At 52.3% G+C, this 16,048-nt stretch overlaps 5 protein-coding genes across 5 annotated transcripts; 2 read left to right on the top strand and 3 right to left on the bottom strand.

The window, feature by feature from the left end:
• Nucleotides 1-381: 381 nt before the first annotated feature.
• Nucleotides 382-3,039, top strand: BO86DRAFT_48306 (glycoside hydrolase family 47 protein). The gene is made up of 3 exons (XM_025677421.1): nt 382-1,117; nt 1,204-1,848; nt 1,907-3,039. Exons 1-3 carry the CDS (start codon nt 604-606, stop codon nt 2,941-2,943), a joined length of 2,196 nt encoding a protein of 731 aa, XP_025529261.1. The 5' UTR covers nt 382-603; the 3' UTR covers nt 2,944-3,039.
• On the bottom strand, nt 2,955-4,594 carry BO86DRAFT_387965 (M20 family metallopeptidase). Its single transcript, XM_025671733.1, has one exon. It carries the CDS (start codon nt 4,402-4,404, stop codon nt 3,136-3,138), a length of 1,269 nt encoding a protein of 422 aa, XP_025529260.1. The 5' UTR covers nt 4,405-4,594; the 3' UTR covers nt 2,955-3,135.
• A 3,488-nt stretch (nt 4,595-8,082) lies between these two features.
• On the top strand, nt 8,083-9,988 carry BO86DRAFT_48008 (uncharacterized protein). The gene is made up of 2 exons (XM_025677419.1): nt 8,083-8,561; nt 8,668-9,988. The coding sequence occupies exons 1-2, from the start codon at nt 8,258-8,260 to the stop codon at nt 9,861-9,863; spliced, it is 1,500 nt and encodes a 499-aa protein (XP_025529259.1). The 5' UTR covers nt 8,083-8,257; the 3' UTR covers nt 9,864-9,988.
• A 670-nt stretch (nt 9,989-10,658) lies between these two features.
• On the bottom strand, nt 10,659-13,629 carry BO86DRAFT_447125 (putative DNA 3'-phosphatase Tpp1). Its single transcript, XM_025676566.1, has 9 exons — nt 13,380-13,629; nt 13,134-13,291; nt 12,949-13,061; nt 12,579-12,884; nt 12,401-12,528; nt 12,187-12,326; nt 11,918-11,978; nt 11,559-11,704; nt 10,659-11,097 (listed from the first exon to the last, which is right to left on the bottom strand). The coding sequence occupies exons 1-9, from the start codon at nt 13,471-13,473 to the stop codon at nt 10,933-10,935; spliced, it is 1,311 nt and encodes a 436-aa protein (XP_025529258.1). The 5' UTR covers nt 13,474-13,629; the 3' UTR covers nt 10,659-10,932.
• A 112-nt stretch (nt 13,630-13,741) lies between these two features.
• Nucleotides 13,742-15,208, bottom strand: BO86DRAFT_387962 (mediator of RNA polymerase II transcription subunit 18). The gene is made up of 2 exons (XM_025671732.1): nt 14,352-15,208; nt 13,742-14,260 (listed from the first exon to the last, which is right to left on the bottom strand). Exons 1-2 carry the CDS (start codon nt 14,837-14,839, stop codon nt 13,936-13,938), a joined length of 813 nt encoding a protein of 270 aa, XP_025529257.1. The 5' UTR covers nt 14,840-15,208; the 3' UTR covers nt 13,742-13,935.
• Between the last annotated feature and the right edge of the window lie 840 nt (nt 15,209-16,048).

The following is a 16,048-nucleotide window of genomic DNA, read 5'->3' as shown; positions in this document are numbered from 1 at the left end:
TAAGTTCAGCTCGATATGACCGTTTCATTTTCAGTCTGCGCAACACATCTGGACACTTGTTCTTCACTTGACTGCTTGATGTGGAATTATTGATCCTCTCTCTCTCCCTTTCTCTATTTCTTTTTCTTTATCCCGCCTCTTCTCGACTAAACTATTTCCCGAACTCGGTCGATCGCAACGGATCCTCTCCCCCGTATAGCACGCGTGGAATTCTTGGTTGGTTGGTGCACTGTCTCATTCTTGCTTGCTCTTCATGATCCACGATCCTACAACCGGTCATCTACATCCCATTTCATTGTCTCGTGCTTCGAGCGGCTGGCTGACTGGTACATGTGCACTTGTTGCATGTGTTTACTGTCTAGAGCTTCCAAGTACCAATCGACTCGATTGTCTGCCTTGCTAGCCCATTGCCATCTCTTCATCTCATGTGGAGCATAGCGAACCAACACACTGTAACCAGCTGTGACGATATTGAAAATCAGTGTTTCGGATCAACCGACTCAGTCCGTGGGGTTGTGTTTATTATTACCACATTTCAGGCTCGGGTAGAGAGGACAGATATAGTATTTTAGTAGCAGAGGCCTTGGCGGGTCGGTAACGGTCATGGCTTTCCAGGCCCCGCGGAGCAATCCCTCTTTCCCCCCCCAACAACAACCATTTGAGAACAATTACTGGCGTGCAAGTCGAAGTCCCGGGTCTAATGGGTTGCCTGGCTATGGGTTTTCTCCGTCTGCGACCACTACCATCAACCTGAACACTCCGATCGCCGGCGATCGCACCCTCCCGATGTATAAAGACAAGCCGTATTTCGCTCCGCGGCGCACAGGGCCCCGGACGAGGCGAAGGAAGACCATATACGGTGGCTTGTGCCTATTTGCGCTTTTTCTGTGGTGGTACTACTCCGGTTCAACCCCGTCGCAGTCCAGGATTCACCATGACACTCCCGACCCGGCCAAGGGCGAAGAGCTTTGGAAATGGCTGCAGACCCTCGACGATTCCGAACCGACATACGATGGGCACAGCGCAACCTCGAAGCACATTGACTGGGACACGAGGCGCGAGAGGGTTCGCGACGCGTTCATTGTTAGCTGGGATGGGTATGAGAGCAATGCCTGGGGTAAGTTCTACCGGCTCGCGAAACCAAGCCCACCTGCTCCATCCTGCTAACGTGGTATCCCTGGGGTGGTCGTTTCTGCTGAACAGGCTACGACGAGTATCACCCGATTGCAAAGGATGGCCGGCATATGGTCGCCGGGGGTATGGGGTGGATAATCGTGGATGCGCTGGACACGTTGATGATTATGAATTTGACATCGCGGGTGCAGCACGCCCGCAGCTGGATCCACAACTCCCTGCAGTATAATCAAAATCATGATGTGAATACCTTCGAAACTACCATCCGCATGCTCGGGGGCCTTCTTTCCGCCCATTATCTCTCGACTACTTACCCGGATCTTGCCCCCATCAATGACGACGATGCAGGAACACCGGGAGAGGATCTCTATATCGAGAAAGCGACCGATCTGGCTGACCGGCTTTTGGGCGCTTTTGAATCTACCACGGGCATCCCTTACTCGAGCATCAATTTGAATACCTCTACGGGTATTCCCTCTTATATCGACGATGGCGCGGCCTCGACGGCCGAAGCGACTACAGTTCAGCTAGAGTTCAAGTACCTGGCTAAATTGACGGGCGAGGCGGAGTATTGGCGCTCCGTTGAGAAGGTCATGGAAGTCATTGACGCGCAGAAAAGGCAGGATGGCCTGCTTCCAATTTATGTTTCCCCAGAAACTGGTCAATTCAAGGGCGAGAATATTCGTCTCGGTAGCAGAGGCGACTCCTACTACGGTATGTGCCTCAAGGATAAACGTCCGGACTGTTATGCTCAAACTGACACGCCGGCCAGAATATCTTATCAAGCAGTACCTACAGACTTCGGAACAGGAGCCAATCTACAAGGAAATGTGGGATGAAGCTCTACTCGGCATGCGGAAGCACCTGCTTACTTACTCGCAAAACGCACGCTTGACAGTGCTCGGTGAACGGCCTCACGGCCTCGGCGGCACATTGTCACCTAAGATGGACCACTTGGTTTGCTTCCTTCCCGGAACGATCGCGCTTGGAGCGACCGGAGGACAACCGCTCTCTGAGGCGCGCAAGTCTCCCAACTGGGGCCAACGACAAGAGGAAGAAATGCGCCTGGCGCGAGAACTGACCAAAACCTGCTGGGCCACGTACCTAGTTACTGAGACTGGCCTCGCCCCGGAAATCACCTACTTCAAAGTCGACGATCCCCGAGTCATGGAAGCAGACATGTACCCGGATTCGACGGCCGTCACTGGCCGAAACGACCAGCCCGTTTCGTCACCAGGAGACCTACCTCTCCTTTCGAAGCCTCTATACCCGATCCCAGCCCGATCTGATTCGAGCGGCACATCTACGAAAACCTGGCTTGATGACCTTGAAATCCAGCGGATGGACCGGCATAACCTCCAACGGCCTGAGACTGTGGAGTCCCTCTTTTACATGTACCGTATCACTGGAGATGACACCTACCGGCACTGGGGCTGGGAGATGTTCAAGTCCTTCATCAAATACACCGCTGTCGTGGAGACAGACAGCCTCGATGAGGAAACAGGAGGGAACCCACCGGCCGCTGAAGGATCGGGTGGCCGCATCACTGGGTTCACCTCTCTCTCGAATGCGAAGACCCTGCCCGTTGCGGCCAGGGACAATATGGAGAGTTTTTGGATGGCGGAGACGCTCAAGTATTTCTACCTGCTGTTCTCCGATCGGGATTTCATCTCGTTGGAGGACAATGTGTTCAACACCGAGGCGCACCCCTTCCCCCGTTTCAAGCCTACCGGGGAGTTGAAGACGGGGTGGACGAGGAAGAGTCGCACGGAGGAGAGTCAGACCATGGAGCATCTAGCTCAGATGTAATTTTGTTCTACTTGTTGTGGTAATCTGCTTGGCGATTCTGTATAGGTTGCATATCCAAAATTCCATACTTTCGACCGCTCGCATCATAGCCTCGAAACCTGCCTCCATGGTCTTGTAGATCCCATGCGAAAGGGGACCATTCTTCACAGCTCACTACATCAACCACCGCCGCCACCACCCAATCCTTGAAACTTACTCCGACTTGAGGCCCCGCTGAACAGCCGCATCAATCAGTCGCTTATACCCCCGTACAGCCTCTTCTAGTTGCCCGACGGTGATCGCCTCATCGTCCCCGTGCGCAACATGAATGCTTCCCGGCCCATAGAGGTATCGCTTCACATTCTCCGAAACCTTCAGGTTGGGCACATCGGTGCCGTAGTTCACGGGCATGATCTCAAAGCCAGGGACATCGGTATCCAAGTCCTGGGGCGGATACCCTCCGCTGTACACCTCGAAATCGCAGTAGACGTTCTCATCACCGTGTGTGGCATCCTGGACCGCCTGCGCGATGATCTTCCGCGCGTCGTCCGGCGTGCCCTCGGCCAGTCGAATGGCGACCTCCGCGCGCGCCTTGGCGGGGACAACATTGGCGGCGACGCCGGCATCGACGCGACCGATGTTCACCGTCGTGCGGCCGAATTTCGGGCTGGCCGGCAGACCGCCATCTTCGGCGGGGATCTCGCCCAGCGCATCCAGCCGCGACAGCGCGGGCAGGAGCGCGGAGACGGCGCTCCGGCCGAGCCAGGGGTAGCCGGAGTGGGCGGCCTGGCCCTTGGCCAGGAGCGGGAACTCGAGCATGCCCTTGTGGCCGGAGACGAGGGCCAGCTCGGTGGGCTCGCCGAAGATGACGGTATGGAAGGGCGACGGGGTCGTCGGGTTGAGCGGCGAGTCCGAGAAGACGCGCATCCCCAGGCCGCCGACCTCCTCGTCGACCACGAAGAGAAGCCCCAGGCTGGCCGCCGGGTGCGCCTCCAGGGTCTCGAGGACGGCGAAGACCTGCGCGGCGACGCTGGCTTTGGCGTCGACGGTGCCGCGGCCGGCCAGGACCAGGGCGGACCGGTCGCCGTGGTCATCGTGGAGGGTATACGGGAGGAAAGGCGGGACCGTGTCGATGTGGCTGGTGAGAAGGATCTCGGGCCGGTCCTGCGAGGGCGAGGAGGCCGGGTAGGCGAAGATATTGAATCGGTTCGTGTCGGTGGGCGTGTCCGTTGCCTGGTTGCCGGCGGGAACGGGCTGCTTGATCACCGTGAAATTGTGCGCTTCGAGAAAGTCGGCGAGGAAGAGCCCGACGGCGGTTTCGTTGCCGGACACGGAGGGAATTTGGACGAGGTTGCGGTGAAACGAAAGGAACGGTGAGGCATCGATGATGTCCGAGGGGTCAGAGGTGAGCGATAAGGGTGCCTGTTGAGGTGCTGCTGCGGCAAGGCCAGCAGCTAGCAGAAGGGGAATGGGAGTTTTCATGTCTATAGAAGCTGGAGAAGATTGTGAATGATGGCTTTCATAGCTATCATCGCTGAGCGAGGAACTCGTAGGAAAATGGCAATTGAGAAGTGGGATATGAAGGTTTCACAGTAAAAGAAGAGATTTAGGGTTCTTGCTGTCCAGTTCTAGTACTAGGCTAAGTAGCTAGTAGCTAGTAGCTAGTACTTTGTAGTATCAGTATGAAGCTAAGGAGGAGACACTGGAGATAAGCCGATAACCAGCCGATGCCTGCAGGCATAGATTCAAGTCACGTGGACTGCGGGCCGCAGGATTGACCTTCCTGGTCTGGAATAGTGTCGCATGGCATCATCGAACCCAGAGAAGACATGCAGCATCGTTAAGTTACACACCAGCTATCTCCATGCCGCAGTGAAAGAAACAAGAAAAGAGTCCAAAAGGTATGCTGCTTCAAGACCCTTGCTGTTATCATGCTGACCGAGTCGGTCGTTCGTATCGATCAACCATTGTTGGGCAATTTGGACCTGTGGTCCGTGGATAACCCACCTCATGACGTAGATTTTCCCGACAATTGACTTCTTGACCTTGCAACAGCCGAGATGGGCTCCAATCCACCTCAGGACCAATCAGTCATTCATGCATTTCTTTTTGCATCAGGGCTCAGGGCCCGGATGCTACGACGCTTATGGCCGCAACTCAGCTCGCTTCGCACCTACCCCGGACGAAGTACCATCAATTGATCCCTCTCACGATCTGAAACCTACAGGGTACAGAGGACCGTCCATGTATCAGTTTAAAAGTCCAGTACATGAGGTTAACGATGAATGAAGGGAGAGCAGCCCGCCGCAGCAGCAAATGCCGACCACCTAACCCGATCATCTGGACCGTGGGCACATGGCGCCAAGATCCCTTGCTCGCGGAAACGCGCCGTTCTTCCACCCGTTCGTCTGGCATTCTCCATCGGGCAAAATCAATTGGAACCAAGGTTCAACGGAAGAGGGACCAAAATCCAGAGAGTGAGTGAGTACGGAGCAGGGATCCAGCCGGTTGGCGCTGGGCCATGTGGATCTGACGTCGGCACCAGCTGGATGATTGAGCTTTTCGGCCAAGCCCACAACAACCCACAACCACCCACAACGAACTAGTCCGTACTGTACAAAGCAACTTATCACGCTGCCTCACATGCCAACAAGCAAGCTAGTTTAGCAGCCCCCGGACCCCGAAATCGGGACCAGATCGGAGCATAGACCAAGGTCTGACAAGATAGAGATTAAGAAATGGCGGCGGAAAGGGGGCCACAATCACTTCCTCATACAATGTAGTGAGCCGAGGCAGTGATGAGACGGGCTGTGTGAGAGAGAGAAGCATTGCTCTGGCCACAGCCAAAGTACTGTCCTTACCAGCTCGTCTTTCCTTTCCACCTGCTGACTGACTGGTCGATTGGAACTGGTCGGATGTCAAAGGTTTGTGTGATAGGTCATGGTACTTTCGGCATACTTCCCTCTTCTTCAGCCGTGACTGGAGGGGAATGATGATGGAGCCCGAGGGAGGGTCGCACAATATTTGGGTGCGCGACAGAACGAAGCCATCCACCAGCCACTGGGGTTACATTTCATTGTGTCCTTTAGATAGGGTCGCGCTGTGTTGGACCAGTCGAGTCGGTCGGAGTCTAGACTCGACCTTAAGACACATTCTCCTCCTCCTCGTCCGTCGGCGGAGTCGATCTCCCTTTCACAACGATGCGCTGCCGCCGTTGAAACGTATCTGAGGGAGTCTCAGACAGCTGGAGGACAAGAAAGATCATTTGATCGTTAATCGATCGGTCAGTCCCTTTCCAGGTAAAGTTACAGGTAGGTTAAAGTACTTTGTCCCTGTACTAAGGACTGTCCTTCCACTTGTACCTGAAATCTTATTAGGATTTTCCTCAGGAACAAACGAGGCAGTAACCTTCTTTTCTCTTTCCGCGGAGTAGTTATTCGACCGTGTCTCTTCTCCGGCGCCAGGATGATGGAAGAAGCCCAGAGAACAAGGGCGAGCCGTGGGGAGAGAAAAAGCCGAATCCATGGGCTCATTTCCTGTGGAGCGAAATGTACACACAATGGATCTATCTATTGAGTACAACTGGAAAGCAGAGGACAGTACCCGATACAATCTCTAGCAGAAAAGTCTTCTCTGCTCACTCTAGTCTCTCGCTCTTTCTCTTTTGGTTTTTTTAAAGCCAATTTTAGTCTTGTGATTACTTTCTGTCAATTATAAATCCCCTCCTTCTTTCGTTCTTCTAGGTCCTGATAGTGCCGAAAACCCTGAGGCTGGCCTGTCAGATAGCTGGATCAACCATGCAAGAAAAATTCTTCCATGGAGACATCAGAGAGCTTGGCCACTCAAAGCACCAGTGACAATGCGGTTTGTCTTTCGATCCATGGTTCTGGACTGGAGCCGAGGGCAAAAATGTCGTAAAGGAAGATTCTTAGTAAAGCAAGAGAAGAAAAATGAAAAAAAAGGTTTAAAAAAAAATAACCAAGAAACAGGAAACAGGAAACAAGAACAAAAAAAAAAAAAAAAAAAAAACAAAAGGAGATACTCCGTTAGAGAGGGAAGATTCAAGACTGTTAAGTATGACAAGAGGCAAGAAGACTGGTGATTTGGTGGTTAGAATATCCATCAATTTAATGTGATTTAATTGTTACTTAATCCTATTATTTTTAGTATGTAGTTTAGTTGTAGGATTCTGATTCATTATTGCATCCATATCTGATTGATTACATGAGTACATGAGTATTCCGTACTGTACATGAGTAGAAACTTTTTCAATTCAGTAGACATTTTGTCTGTGCTTTTCCTCTCTGCTCATTATTGTCAGTTGGTCAGTCAGTTCAATCTCATCCATCTCCATCTCCATCTCCAATTCTCCCCTCCCCCTCCCCCTCCCTCTCCCCAACATTGTTGCTTCCCTCAATTTCTTCCTTTCTTCATCCTCTCTCTTCATTCCTCTTCCTCCTCTACTCCCTTCTTCTTTCCCCCTCTTCTGCATTTTTTTTCCAAATTCCTTCCACCTTTAGTAAACGGAAGGATTCTGTTCCTGGCCCTCTTTCTCTCACCGCAAGCCACCCCTCCTCCAACGCCCGCCGATTGCCGGCAGCCTACACTTGGCTGTTTCCGCCGTGCTTTTTGGGCTTCACCCAACCACCCACCCTCTCTCATCCTCGGCCACTTGTTCGTCATCTGTGTCCTAACAGGCTCCACGTCGGTCATCGCCTTTCGTTCTCAACATCCTTTACATCAATCACTGCATCTTTCTTCCCCATTTTCCATCCCCCGCCCGACTATCCGACTACCCGCCTCTAGTGGCCAGGGCCTGTCACTTCAACAAAAGTCGCATCGTGACAGGCAGACAAACGAATTGTTCGGCCTCATCTCGACCTACTTATCATTTGATTCGTCTAATCTAACCAGGGGTTGGTGTGGAAGCCATCTCGACTCATCTCAATCTATCCCACCGCCACGCCACGTCTGCTACCAGTAGTGATCCTAGTTCATCAGCCAGAGCCCCGTCCTGACTTCTCGCCGTGCCTCGGGGAATTCAACGTTTACTTGCTCTGGTTCCCGCTCTTTCTTCTATCTTCTCTTTCGGCCGGGCATATCGTGCGCAGTGGGAACAAACAAATCAGTTCGGGCACCACTTCTCGGATGATGTTTTGTCTGGTCTCATCTTGACTCCATCTTCTCCCCTGCGTTCCGCGTCGTTACTCCTCACCTCCGTACTGCCCTACACTGGCACGTGAAGTGGAAGCCTCACCATCGCCTTTCTCGTGCTCGCTCTTCTCGCTCAGTCACCGCTAGATTCCATCACCCTGGTGGTTCCTGTCCATTGATCATGTTCAAACCCACCCAGTTCCTCGACACTCGGCGGTGCGACAGTTCTGAAACCATGGCAGAATCATGTTCTTCGTTCCGCCAGCCCCAGTCGCCCTTGACCACTACCTCTTCTACTCCCGTTTCACCCGCCGTGTCTCTTTTTTCCGCCAAAGGCCACACGCGTTTTTCCAGCTCCGTTTCGTCGTTGGTATCGTTCCCAGGGCACGGTACCTCCATGGAGAGTAATTCGCGCAATGCTTTGACGGGCGTAAAGGAAGAGCCATGTGGGGAACGACCCCGAGATCTCGAGGAGGAATATTTCCGTATGTCATTGCCCTTGCGCCAGCCCCATAGCCGCCCGAGAGTCTTTTCCGCGTTATCACCCCAACCTGCTGATAGGATTGAGTTAACCTTCCCCTCTTTCCACAGAGCACTTCGATCAAGGACTGTCTGTGGTCGAAGACTCCTGCTTCGACTCATTTGATCCGGCTGACAGCTACGACCTGACAGATGCCGGCCTGGACTCTAATCAATCGCCCAGGAACCGATGCTCCGACAGCATCTCAGGCAAGGGTCTTTCCCGTATAGGCTCCCGGATATCCACCATCTCCACGAGGTGGAAATCCAAACGGGCCTCAGATGGAATTGATGGGGCAGATGCATTCGCAACGCACCTGCGTTCCCGGACCAACTCAGCATCGTCAGCCATCGTTAGCCCCGTGACAGGCTCGTTTAGCCGCGTCAGCTCCATTCAAGTGCCACCATCCCCAGCCCGGACAATTTTTGAGGAGGAACTCAGCGAGTCTGGCACACAGCCAATTGATATTGTCCGCTCGAGCAGATACAGTCAAGACGATTCGGGTCCGCAGGCAACAACCCCATTACTTCCACCTTTTATGGGTGATGAACCATCCTACCCTGCCGCCTCTCGTGTTCACTCCCCGTTACAATCACCTTCTGTGGCTGACATGACTGACGATGCCCTGAACAATCCCACTGTGTTGGTCAGGCGATTGGCAGGCTTGCCGTCACCGCCTCTATCTTCAAAGCCGTCTGTTGCCTCTTTTAGCCGTCCGCGTGCCAGCACGGTACGGACAGTGTCGGGGGATGCGCCCCCATTCACTCTCTCAGATCCTAACGATGAATGGGCGAACAAGTTGGGACACGCCAACTTCACTATCCAGCCTGAGCCTTATATGCCCGAAGTGATCGACGTTGATTCCCTTCAGCAATTGCGCACCAACTGGGATCTTGCGCAATGCAATTTCGCTCGTCATCTTGTGCGGACAGGGGAACACTATGGTATCACCTCAACAATCTACAGGCTGACTGAGGAAAAATGGGAGGCGATCAATCGCGAGTGGAAGAGTCATCATGGAGCAATGCTTTCTCACCTAAGAGGTACAGAAGGAGTGCGACTCGACTTGGTGCGTTCGCACTGTGACCCTTGCCATCCGGTAAAATTACCGCGCTTGCATGACGACAAGTTTCCCGAATTAGGCGACGGCGAGATCGTCGGACCTATGAAGATTGCCCCCGCTGTCAGCGGCTCAGGTCTTTGTCGAAGCCGCTCGCTCAAACGCAACTTTCTCAAATTCTTCCAGGATCTCGTGATTCGGTCCTGATCCTTCACTTAATGACCACAAACTCTACTGCGGGAGGACTCGATGTACAACATCTTACGAATGCTACGCCTCTTGAACGATCCGCTCGATTCAGCGCGTGATGACTAATGCATATAATTTCTTTGCGTCTTTCTGCCTATGACTCTGTGATCCAATAATGATGACTGATGACCTGTTTTTGTACCTGTGACTCCTGTCTCATAGAGTGCAGTCCATTCTTTGATGTTTAATTGACCAAAAACCCTGGTTCTACTTGTTAATCTGTGCCCTTCCGGCTATTTCCTCAGACCAATATGGAACGGTCGTGCTGTACTGCGCCTGCCGCCACATTGTTACTTTGTATGCATATGCATGGTTTTTGCGATTCATGTCTTGTCCATGGTGTACACCATGCATCGGGTTCCTTGCCTTGGTGGGAAAATCTATATAAGGTGCTAATAGGCATGACAAGAGCGGTGGTAGGTTATTCCTAGCTACCGAACTCTTCGGTCCGCAGGACAGGATGAGTGGCAGGAGGACCATGCTGAAAGAACTAAGTACATGTTCTGAAATTAACCAAATAAACGGAAAATAGTTGAGATACCAAGGGGGAGCGGGAGGTATTGCAGCATCTGCGCCTTATACCCTTGAGGCATACATTTTAAAAAGGATTCGTTTCTCCCAGAAAAGTCCACATAGCTACATCCTCACACATACACAGATATGATTTGATTGGATGCAATTTTTGACATCGGGGGTGTACGCTTTCGCAAAGGAAACAAAACATGTTCATATCTTTGTACATATGTATAGTGTATTCACATTTATATTCACAGAAGCTGCAAAGCTCCTACCCTATCGGCATTCATTACTGTCTCCTGGAATCCGTATACAAGTAGTCTTCTAGTCCTCGCTGCTGGAAAGATGCCTGCAGATATGGGAAACCTGAGAACGAAAGCTAGCAGCTGATGGGGCGGGGACAGTGGCTTTGCCGGAACAAAAAGAACCGACCAAGCCGAGCAAAACCCCCACACCACGAACGACTGAGTGACTGCAGCACAATGCCTCGTGATAGAGCTGCTATCACTGGCTACACCCAGTACTGGCTCCAGAGACGCTTTGCTTCCTCATCGCCACGGAACTGGAACTCTACGCGAATGATATCTTTGAAACCCTCGTCCATGGAAGGCTCCTTGAAGCGACGAAGGAAGTCCCCGAAAGCGATGCCGGGAAGGAGGGTCCGGGATTCCGGATTCTGCAGTCCCCGTATGTGGGCGAGATGATCAGTAGAAATTCAAACTTCTGTGGGTTTTCTCAGGGAAAGAAAGAGAGGGGATAGGTGGGGGAGGGGGTGTTCGAATGAGGACAGGTGCGGGGTGCACCATGGCAGAATTAGAATCAGCAATGGAGGATCAACAGAAAGAGTGATGCTCCAATTTCATGGAGAATTGGCGAGGGGGTGGTAGTGGGAAAGTGAGGGCTTGGTGCAAGGGTAACTTAGACAGCTCAGACAGCTTAACGAGGGTAGATGCACGTGATATGATATAGATAAGCTAAATTCATAGTCTGCACTATGCTGGACTTGAACAGGAGCTTTTTCAGCTGATAGATGGATACTTGTGAGGTACTGAGTGTCTTGTACCCTGTACGTTCCGAAGAAAGCGAGCGGATGACGTGAAGAAGAATACTGGAAGTCAAGCCAGATGTGCAACGTACCAGGGATAGGTTAGCGGCACGGACCGCATTATTATGCCGGCAGAGGGTCGGGGAAGCAGTGAAATATACGCAGCGAATCGGCACCTTGAACTCCCTAGCTACTGCAACCCAGTGGGCTCTCGTCTCTGCGTCGGCATTGGTATTATCTGTGTAGCGTATGGCATGCCGCCAAAAAGTCAACAAGTCATCCAACTGACGCTCTCCACGGTCTGCTGGGTCTGGTGCAAACATTGCGACGTGGGCGGACCAGAGAGAGGGTTTGGAGCAGTAACGAGGGTGTGGGCTGGATGATTGCGGAATGTCCGCGTAACATGCGAGGGTTGAGCGACAAGAAATTGGTCGGGGTGTGCTGTACGTACCAACCACCACAGATTTTCTGGCCGCAAGGTGCTCCTTTGCCACTTTTATGCACTTAGGGCGCTATCGCAAACAATCGGTTGGTCAGTTTCCTTGTTGACATGCACTTTCCTCGTATATATTCATCTGACACTGCAGGAAGGGCCCCGATTGCTTTTTTTGTTGAGGTGCTCTGACTCATCTGCTCGGGTCTCATTGGAATATGCAAATTGACAAATGCAGACAGACGAAAGTGAGGTCGCCTCGGACAAGGTAAGAAGAGTAGACGTACAGTTCTGAGGAGGTCTTGGTTGACTCGTTCGTAGTTCAAGGGTTCTAAATAGTCCCAGTAGAACGTTGACTTGCCCGCTCCCGGGCTGCCGCAGAAGATCACCAATTCAAGTGGGCTCTCTCCCGAGAAGGGGGGCGACACTGCTCCGTCCGTTATTGAATATCGAAGATAGATCCGTGGCGGGTTCACAATCATACTACATGAAATGACATACCATCGTCACCAGGAGCTTCTTGCAGATACGTGGACGGGTCGAACGGTTCCACGAGTGGTTCTGGGTCAGCGTCCAGGAAAAACTCCTCGGGAGTCTTGAAGGACAGTCCAGCATTGATAGCGAACCCACTTCAGCCGCCGTTAGCGAGGGAAAGGAATCTGGTCGGTTTCTGGCTCACCGATCTACTTGCGAGTGGTCTCTCGGCCGTCCAGCGGCATCACCAACAAAGACAGAATGGCGGAGGTCGACCCCAGAAATGTCAAAGTCATAATCGTCTAGGAACTCTGTCCACAATCCTGTTCTGGGTTTGCGATAACCATCATCCTCTGTGGCAGCGTAGACACTCATTGGGATATCCAGTTGCTTCATAACAGCAGCAGCTCTTTCCTTGAAGTTTGTAAGACTCTTCGAGTCGCTGTTGCCCACCTTGGGATCCTTCTTCAAGCTGATCTTTTTCTGGTTCGTTATGATGATCACATAATATCTTCGAAATCAGCAACTGGAGAGTGCTGTAGCAATGGAAGAGCTTCCGTCATTTCATTACATACCCCTTCTCGTTTAGCTCTTTGAGCTTGGTCGGAACCTTACTATGCCACCACTTCCAGTCTGCTGAGCTTTTAGGAAATGTGTTTCCGGAAGCTGTAGACACTAGGGTCGAGTCCTGCGATGGTGCGTTGGTCAGCATGGGGAGGGGTTTCCCACTGTGAATGGAGTCCAGTCTCATGATCCTTACCAGATCGAAGGCAGCGACTTTGGGCTTCTCGGCCGTCTGTTTGCGCTCGGCTTCAGCGACATACTTACCTATTATCGCGCTGTTGTTCACCACGCGCCAAGTGATTTGCTCGGGTTTCTTTTGTGAGGCGGGGGTGAAAAACGAGGACACGGCTCTCTCTATAATGGCGGCGTCAGACAGAACCCCAAGCAATTGCTGACAGATGTAAAAAACCGGGCCTTAATCTGCAAAATGATCTTGACTTACTAGTAATGGTGGATTCCACCTTTCTCTTGACCGGAGGCGGAGAGATGGCGCGACTGGGGGACGCTGCTCGTTTGGTGGCCCCAGCACCGGCCATTCTGAGATAATGCAAGCGGGAGATAATCTTGATGATGTTTCGGGGTTGATGGGTTTTCTTCTCTAAGGGGCTTTAAGCGAGGCGGACGAACTGAATGGGCAGCTGGTGATGGGGAGAGTGTGTGCCCGGCTCAACCCACGAGTCGGAAAGTGGAAGGGAGACGCGCGGGTACGCGCGAGAAGCCATCACGAAGTCACATGTTCAAATGTCAATTTGCTGCAATCACCAAAGCCGACCAGTGCAACCGCCAAAGACTGATATGTTAATGGTGGACTTATATGTTGTAGGTCGTCAGCTGCTATTCTTGGTTCTCAAACACATCTTGCGACTTTACTCATACTTAATCTTTATCTGAAGCATCGGATGTACATTGATAATAGAGCTAAACCACAGGAACAGAGAGCTAATATAGCTCCGGGGGTATAAAACATTGCGAAAGAAGCAAGCGCCAGAATGCATCAGTTACTTCGCTCGGGTATCCAGAGACAGCCTATCTGCTTGTTCCAGACGTACAGCCGACTTGAGCTGCTCTCGAAGCCCGAACAGATGCTGAGACGCCGTCTTCATCATTTCCTGGTTGCTTCCGTCCTGGACAGTAATTGCGGCTTGCAGAACGTAACTACCCGTCCGCTCGAGCGGGGTGAGCTCGTGATATGCAGGTAGCTGTTGTCGAGGGCCATGTGAATCCTGCGGCTCCGCCTGGGGGTACAGCAAGACGCGATGGAGGAAGATGACGATATCATTCTGGACGAAGACATCTCCTTCCACCATGTACTCGGTAACAAAACTGAGCTGGAATGTCAGTTTGTTCGGCTGCAGTCGTCCAGATACTAGTGGGGGAAGTAACGGGCGTATCAGCTACAGGGGAGGAGACCGACCTATAGCCCCAGGCATTCATGGGAACTGCAATATCACCTTTAGGCAAGCTTGCACTTGCCATTAAGCGAGTGGTCACGGCCGATCGAGTACCAGCCTCGGGAATGTCTCTGAACTCCAGTCTCCAGGGTTGGTTTTCGTAGCAGTAGGAAGACTGGTCGGTTCCAGACATAGACACATCTGCATCATGGGAGGCTGACATGGCCGACGAAGAGGTCGGGCCAAAATCCGCCTTGGTCACAGGGCCAACGACCTGGGTGTAGTACATGCCCCCATTCAACATCTTGTTCAAACGTTGCATGTCGGCGCCCTGCACGTCCTGACTGGCTCCCACACGGGTGGTGACTAGGCCTGGCTTGCGATAGGCCTTGAAGACCAGCCGTCTTTCTATGCGGTGACGCGGTTGCATGGCAGTCAAGCCGGCCAACTGTTGGAGGAGCTCATGATACTGATGGGCAGGGACCGAGGCGAAGAGCAGAAGCTCATGCATGATCACAAGGGAATGAAAATAGAAATAAAAATCGGGATGAAGAGGAGGGAGGGGAGGGGGAAGGGGGAAGGGGGATAAGGTGTGCCTAACTCCGTCTCGCAGGTTCGGCGCCGCGATTTTTGTCGGTGCTTTTGGGAGGTGGGAGGGATTTTAGGTAAGCTTGCCGCGTGAGGACTGGATAGCTTGGAGATTCGAGCCCTGGGAGCCTTGCAGCCTTGTAGCCTTACAGCCTTACAGCCTTGGAAGTTCCCAAAAAGAAAAGAAGTGGACGGCAAGCTCAGGCAGGGAATACGGGTAAACCCGGGATGGGGAATTGGTCTCAAGAAGGGAAATTTTCCACCCGGCACTTCTTCCGAAACCCAGAGGTAGTAGATGAATGAATGGTTACTCCGTACTACTACGGTAGTACAGTACCTACTCAGACTCAAGTACGACGAGTCCATAGTCCATACTGATGGTATGGATACGGAATACGGATAGGTACGGAGTAGTATGTATGTGTATGCGATGCGGGGATGAGCATCCGAGAGGGGGAAAGTCAAAACTCCCCCTCCTCCCCTCCTCTTCCCCAGGCCATAACGTGATGATCACGCCAGATGGGCAATCAGACGATGTGTATGAGGGAGGATGGGCGGAGGGTCCAGTGAAGTAAGTAAGGATGGTATGTCGAGATAAGACTGGTTACACCATCGTGACCTAAGTTATGAGAACTGCAGCCATCCCAGACTGCTCCCAGCGTTAGTCAGGCACAGACTCCTTCACCGAGATTGCGGGTTTAGGTAAAGCTCGGGGCAGCCCGACATCCTTCGGAGCCGTTGATTTGGGGAAAGATGAGGGGAAACGCATCCCTGGATTCTCTCCAGCGGTCCAGCAGCCGGTTGGCTTCATTGATCATTCATTGATAGGTGAGTGATTGTCAGATCATGCCACAGAAAGAGGAATGTTTTCCGCCGGGCGAGATCAATCGAGAGAGGAAGAATTTAGCCTATCGGGGGGTAAAATCCGGCGGCCGGTGGTGGGTGGGTGGTTGTTGTTAATAATTAATCACCCGTCATTAACTAACGGTTAACTCGAACTCCATACTAACTTATGTGTAGGAGGAGCTTATCAGAAGAAAAAAAAACCCACACCCTCGCTTCCGCTCCCCGACAACTCGACCGATCACCGACCGACGTCGTGTTCCATTCGCCTTTTTCCTCTTCCTCCCCC

Source organism: Aspergillus japonicus (genome assembly GCF_003184785.1).
Source record: "Aspergillus japonicus CBS 114.51 unplaced genomic scaffold BO86scaffold_14, whole genome shotgun sequence".
In the NCBI taxonomy this organism is placed as follows: Eukaryota; Fungi; Ascomycota; class Eurotiomycetes; order Eurotiales; family Aspergillaceae; genus Aspergillus; species Aspergillus japonicus.
The sequence above is the reverse complement of the archived record's forward strand: the minus strand, read 5'-3'. Positions and strand labels throughout refer to the sequence as shown.

Bases quoted from the DNA above. Each gene is read 5' to 3' on its own strand.
- BO86DRAFT_48306 (XM_025677421.1), top strand. From the start codon at position 604: ATGGCTTTCCAGGCCCCGCGGAGCAATCCCTCTTTCCCCCCCCAACAA. The intron at 1,118-1,203 runs GTAAGTTCTACC...TCTGCTGAACAG, and splicing joins GTATGAGAGCAATGCCTGGG to GCTACGACGAGTATCACCCG. The intron at 1,849-1,906 runs GTATGTGCCTCA...CACGCCGGCCAG, and splicing joins CAGAGGCGACTCCTACTACG to AATATCTTATCAAGCAGTAC.
- BO86DRAFT_387965 (XM_025671733.1), bottom strand. From the start codon at position 4,404: ATGAAAACTCCCATTCCCCTTCTGCTAGCTGCTGGCCTTGCCGCAGCA.
- BO86DRAFT_48008 (XM_025677419.1), top strand. From the start codon at position 8,258: ATGTTCAAACCCACCCAGTTCCTCGACACTCGGCGGTGCGACAGTTCT. The intron at 8,562-8,667 runs GTATGTCATTGC...CTCTTTCCACAG, and splicing joins TCTCGAGGAGGAATATTTCC to AGCACTTCGATCAAGGACTG.
- BO86DRAFT_447125 (XM_025676566.1), bottom strand. From the start codon at position 13,473: ATGGCCGGTGCTGGGGCCACCAAACGAGCAGCGTCCCCCAGTCGCGCC. The intron at 13,062-13,133 runs GTAAGGATCATG...GCACCATCGCAG, and splicing joins AAGTCGCTGCCTTCGATCTG to GACTCGACCCTAGTGTCTAC. The intron at 12,529-12,578 runs GTGAGCCAGAAA...CGGCGGCTGAAG, and splicing joins GACCACTCGCAAGTAGATCG to TGGGTTCGCTATCAATGCTG.
- BO86DRAFT_387962 (XM_025671732.1), bottom strand. From the start codon at position 14,839: ATGCATGAGCTTCTGCTCTTCGCCTCGGTCCCTGCCCATCAGTATCAT. The intron at 14,261-14,351 runs GTCGGTCTCCTC...ATTCCAGCTCAG, and splicing joins ATGAATGCCTGGGGCTATAG to TTTTGTTACCGAGTACATGG.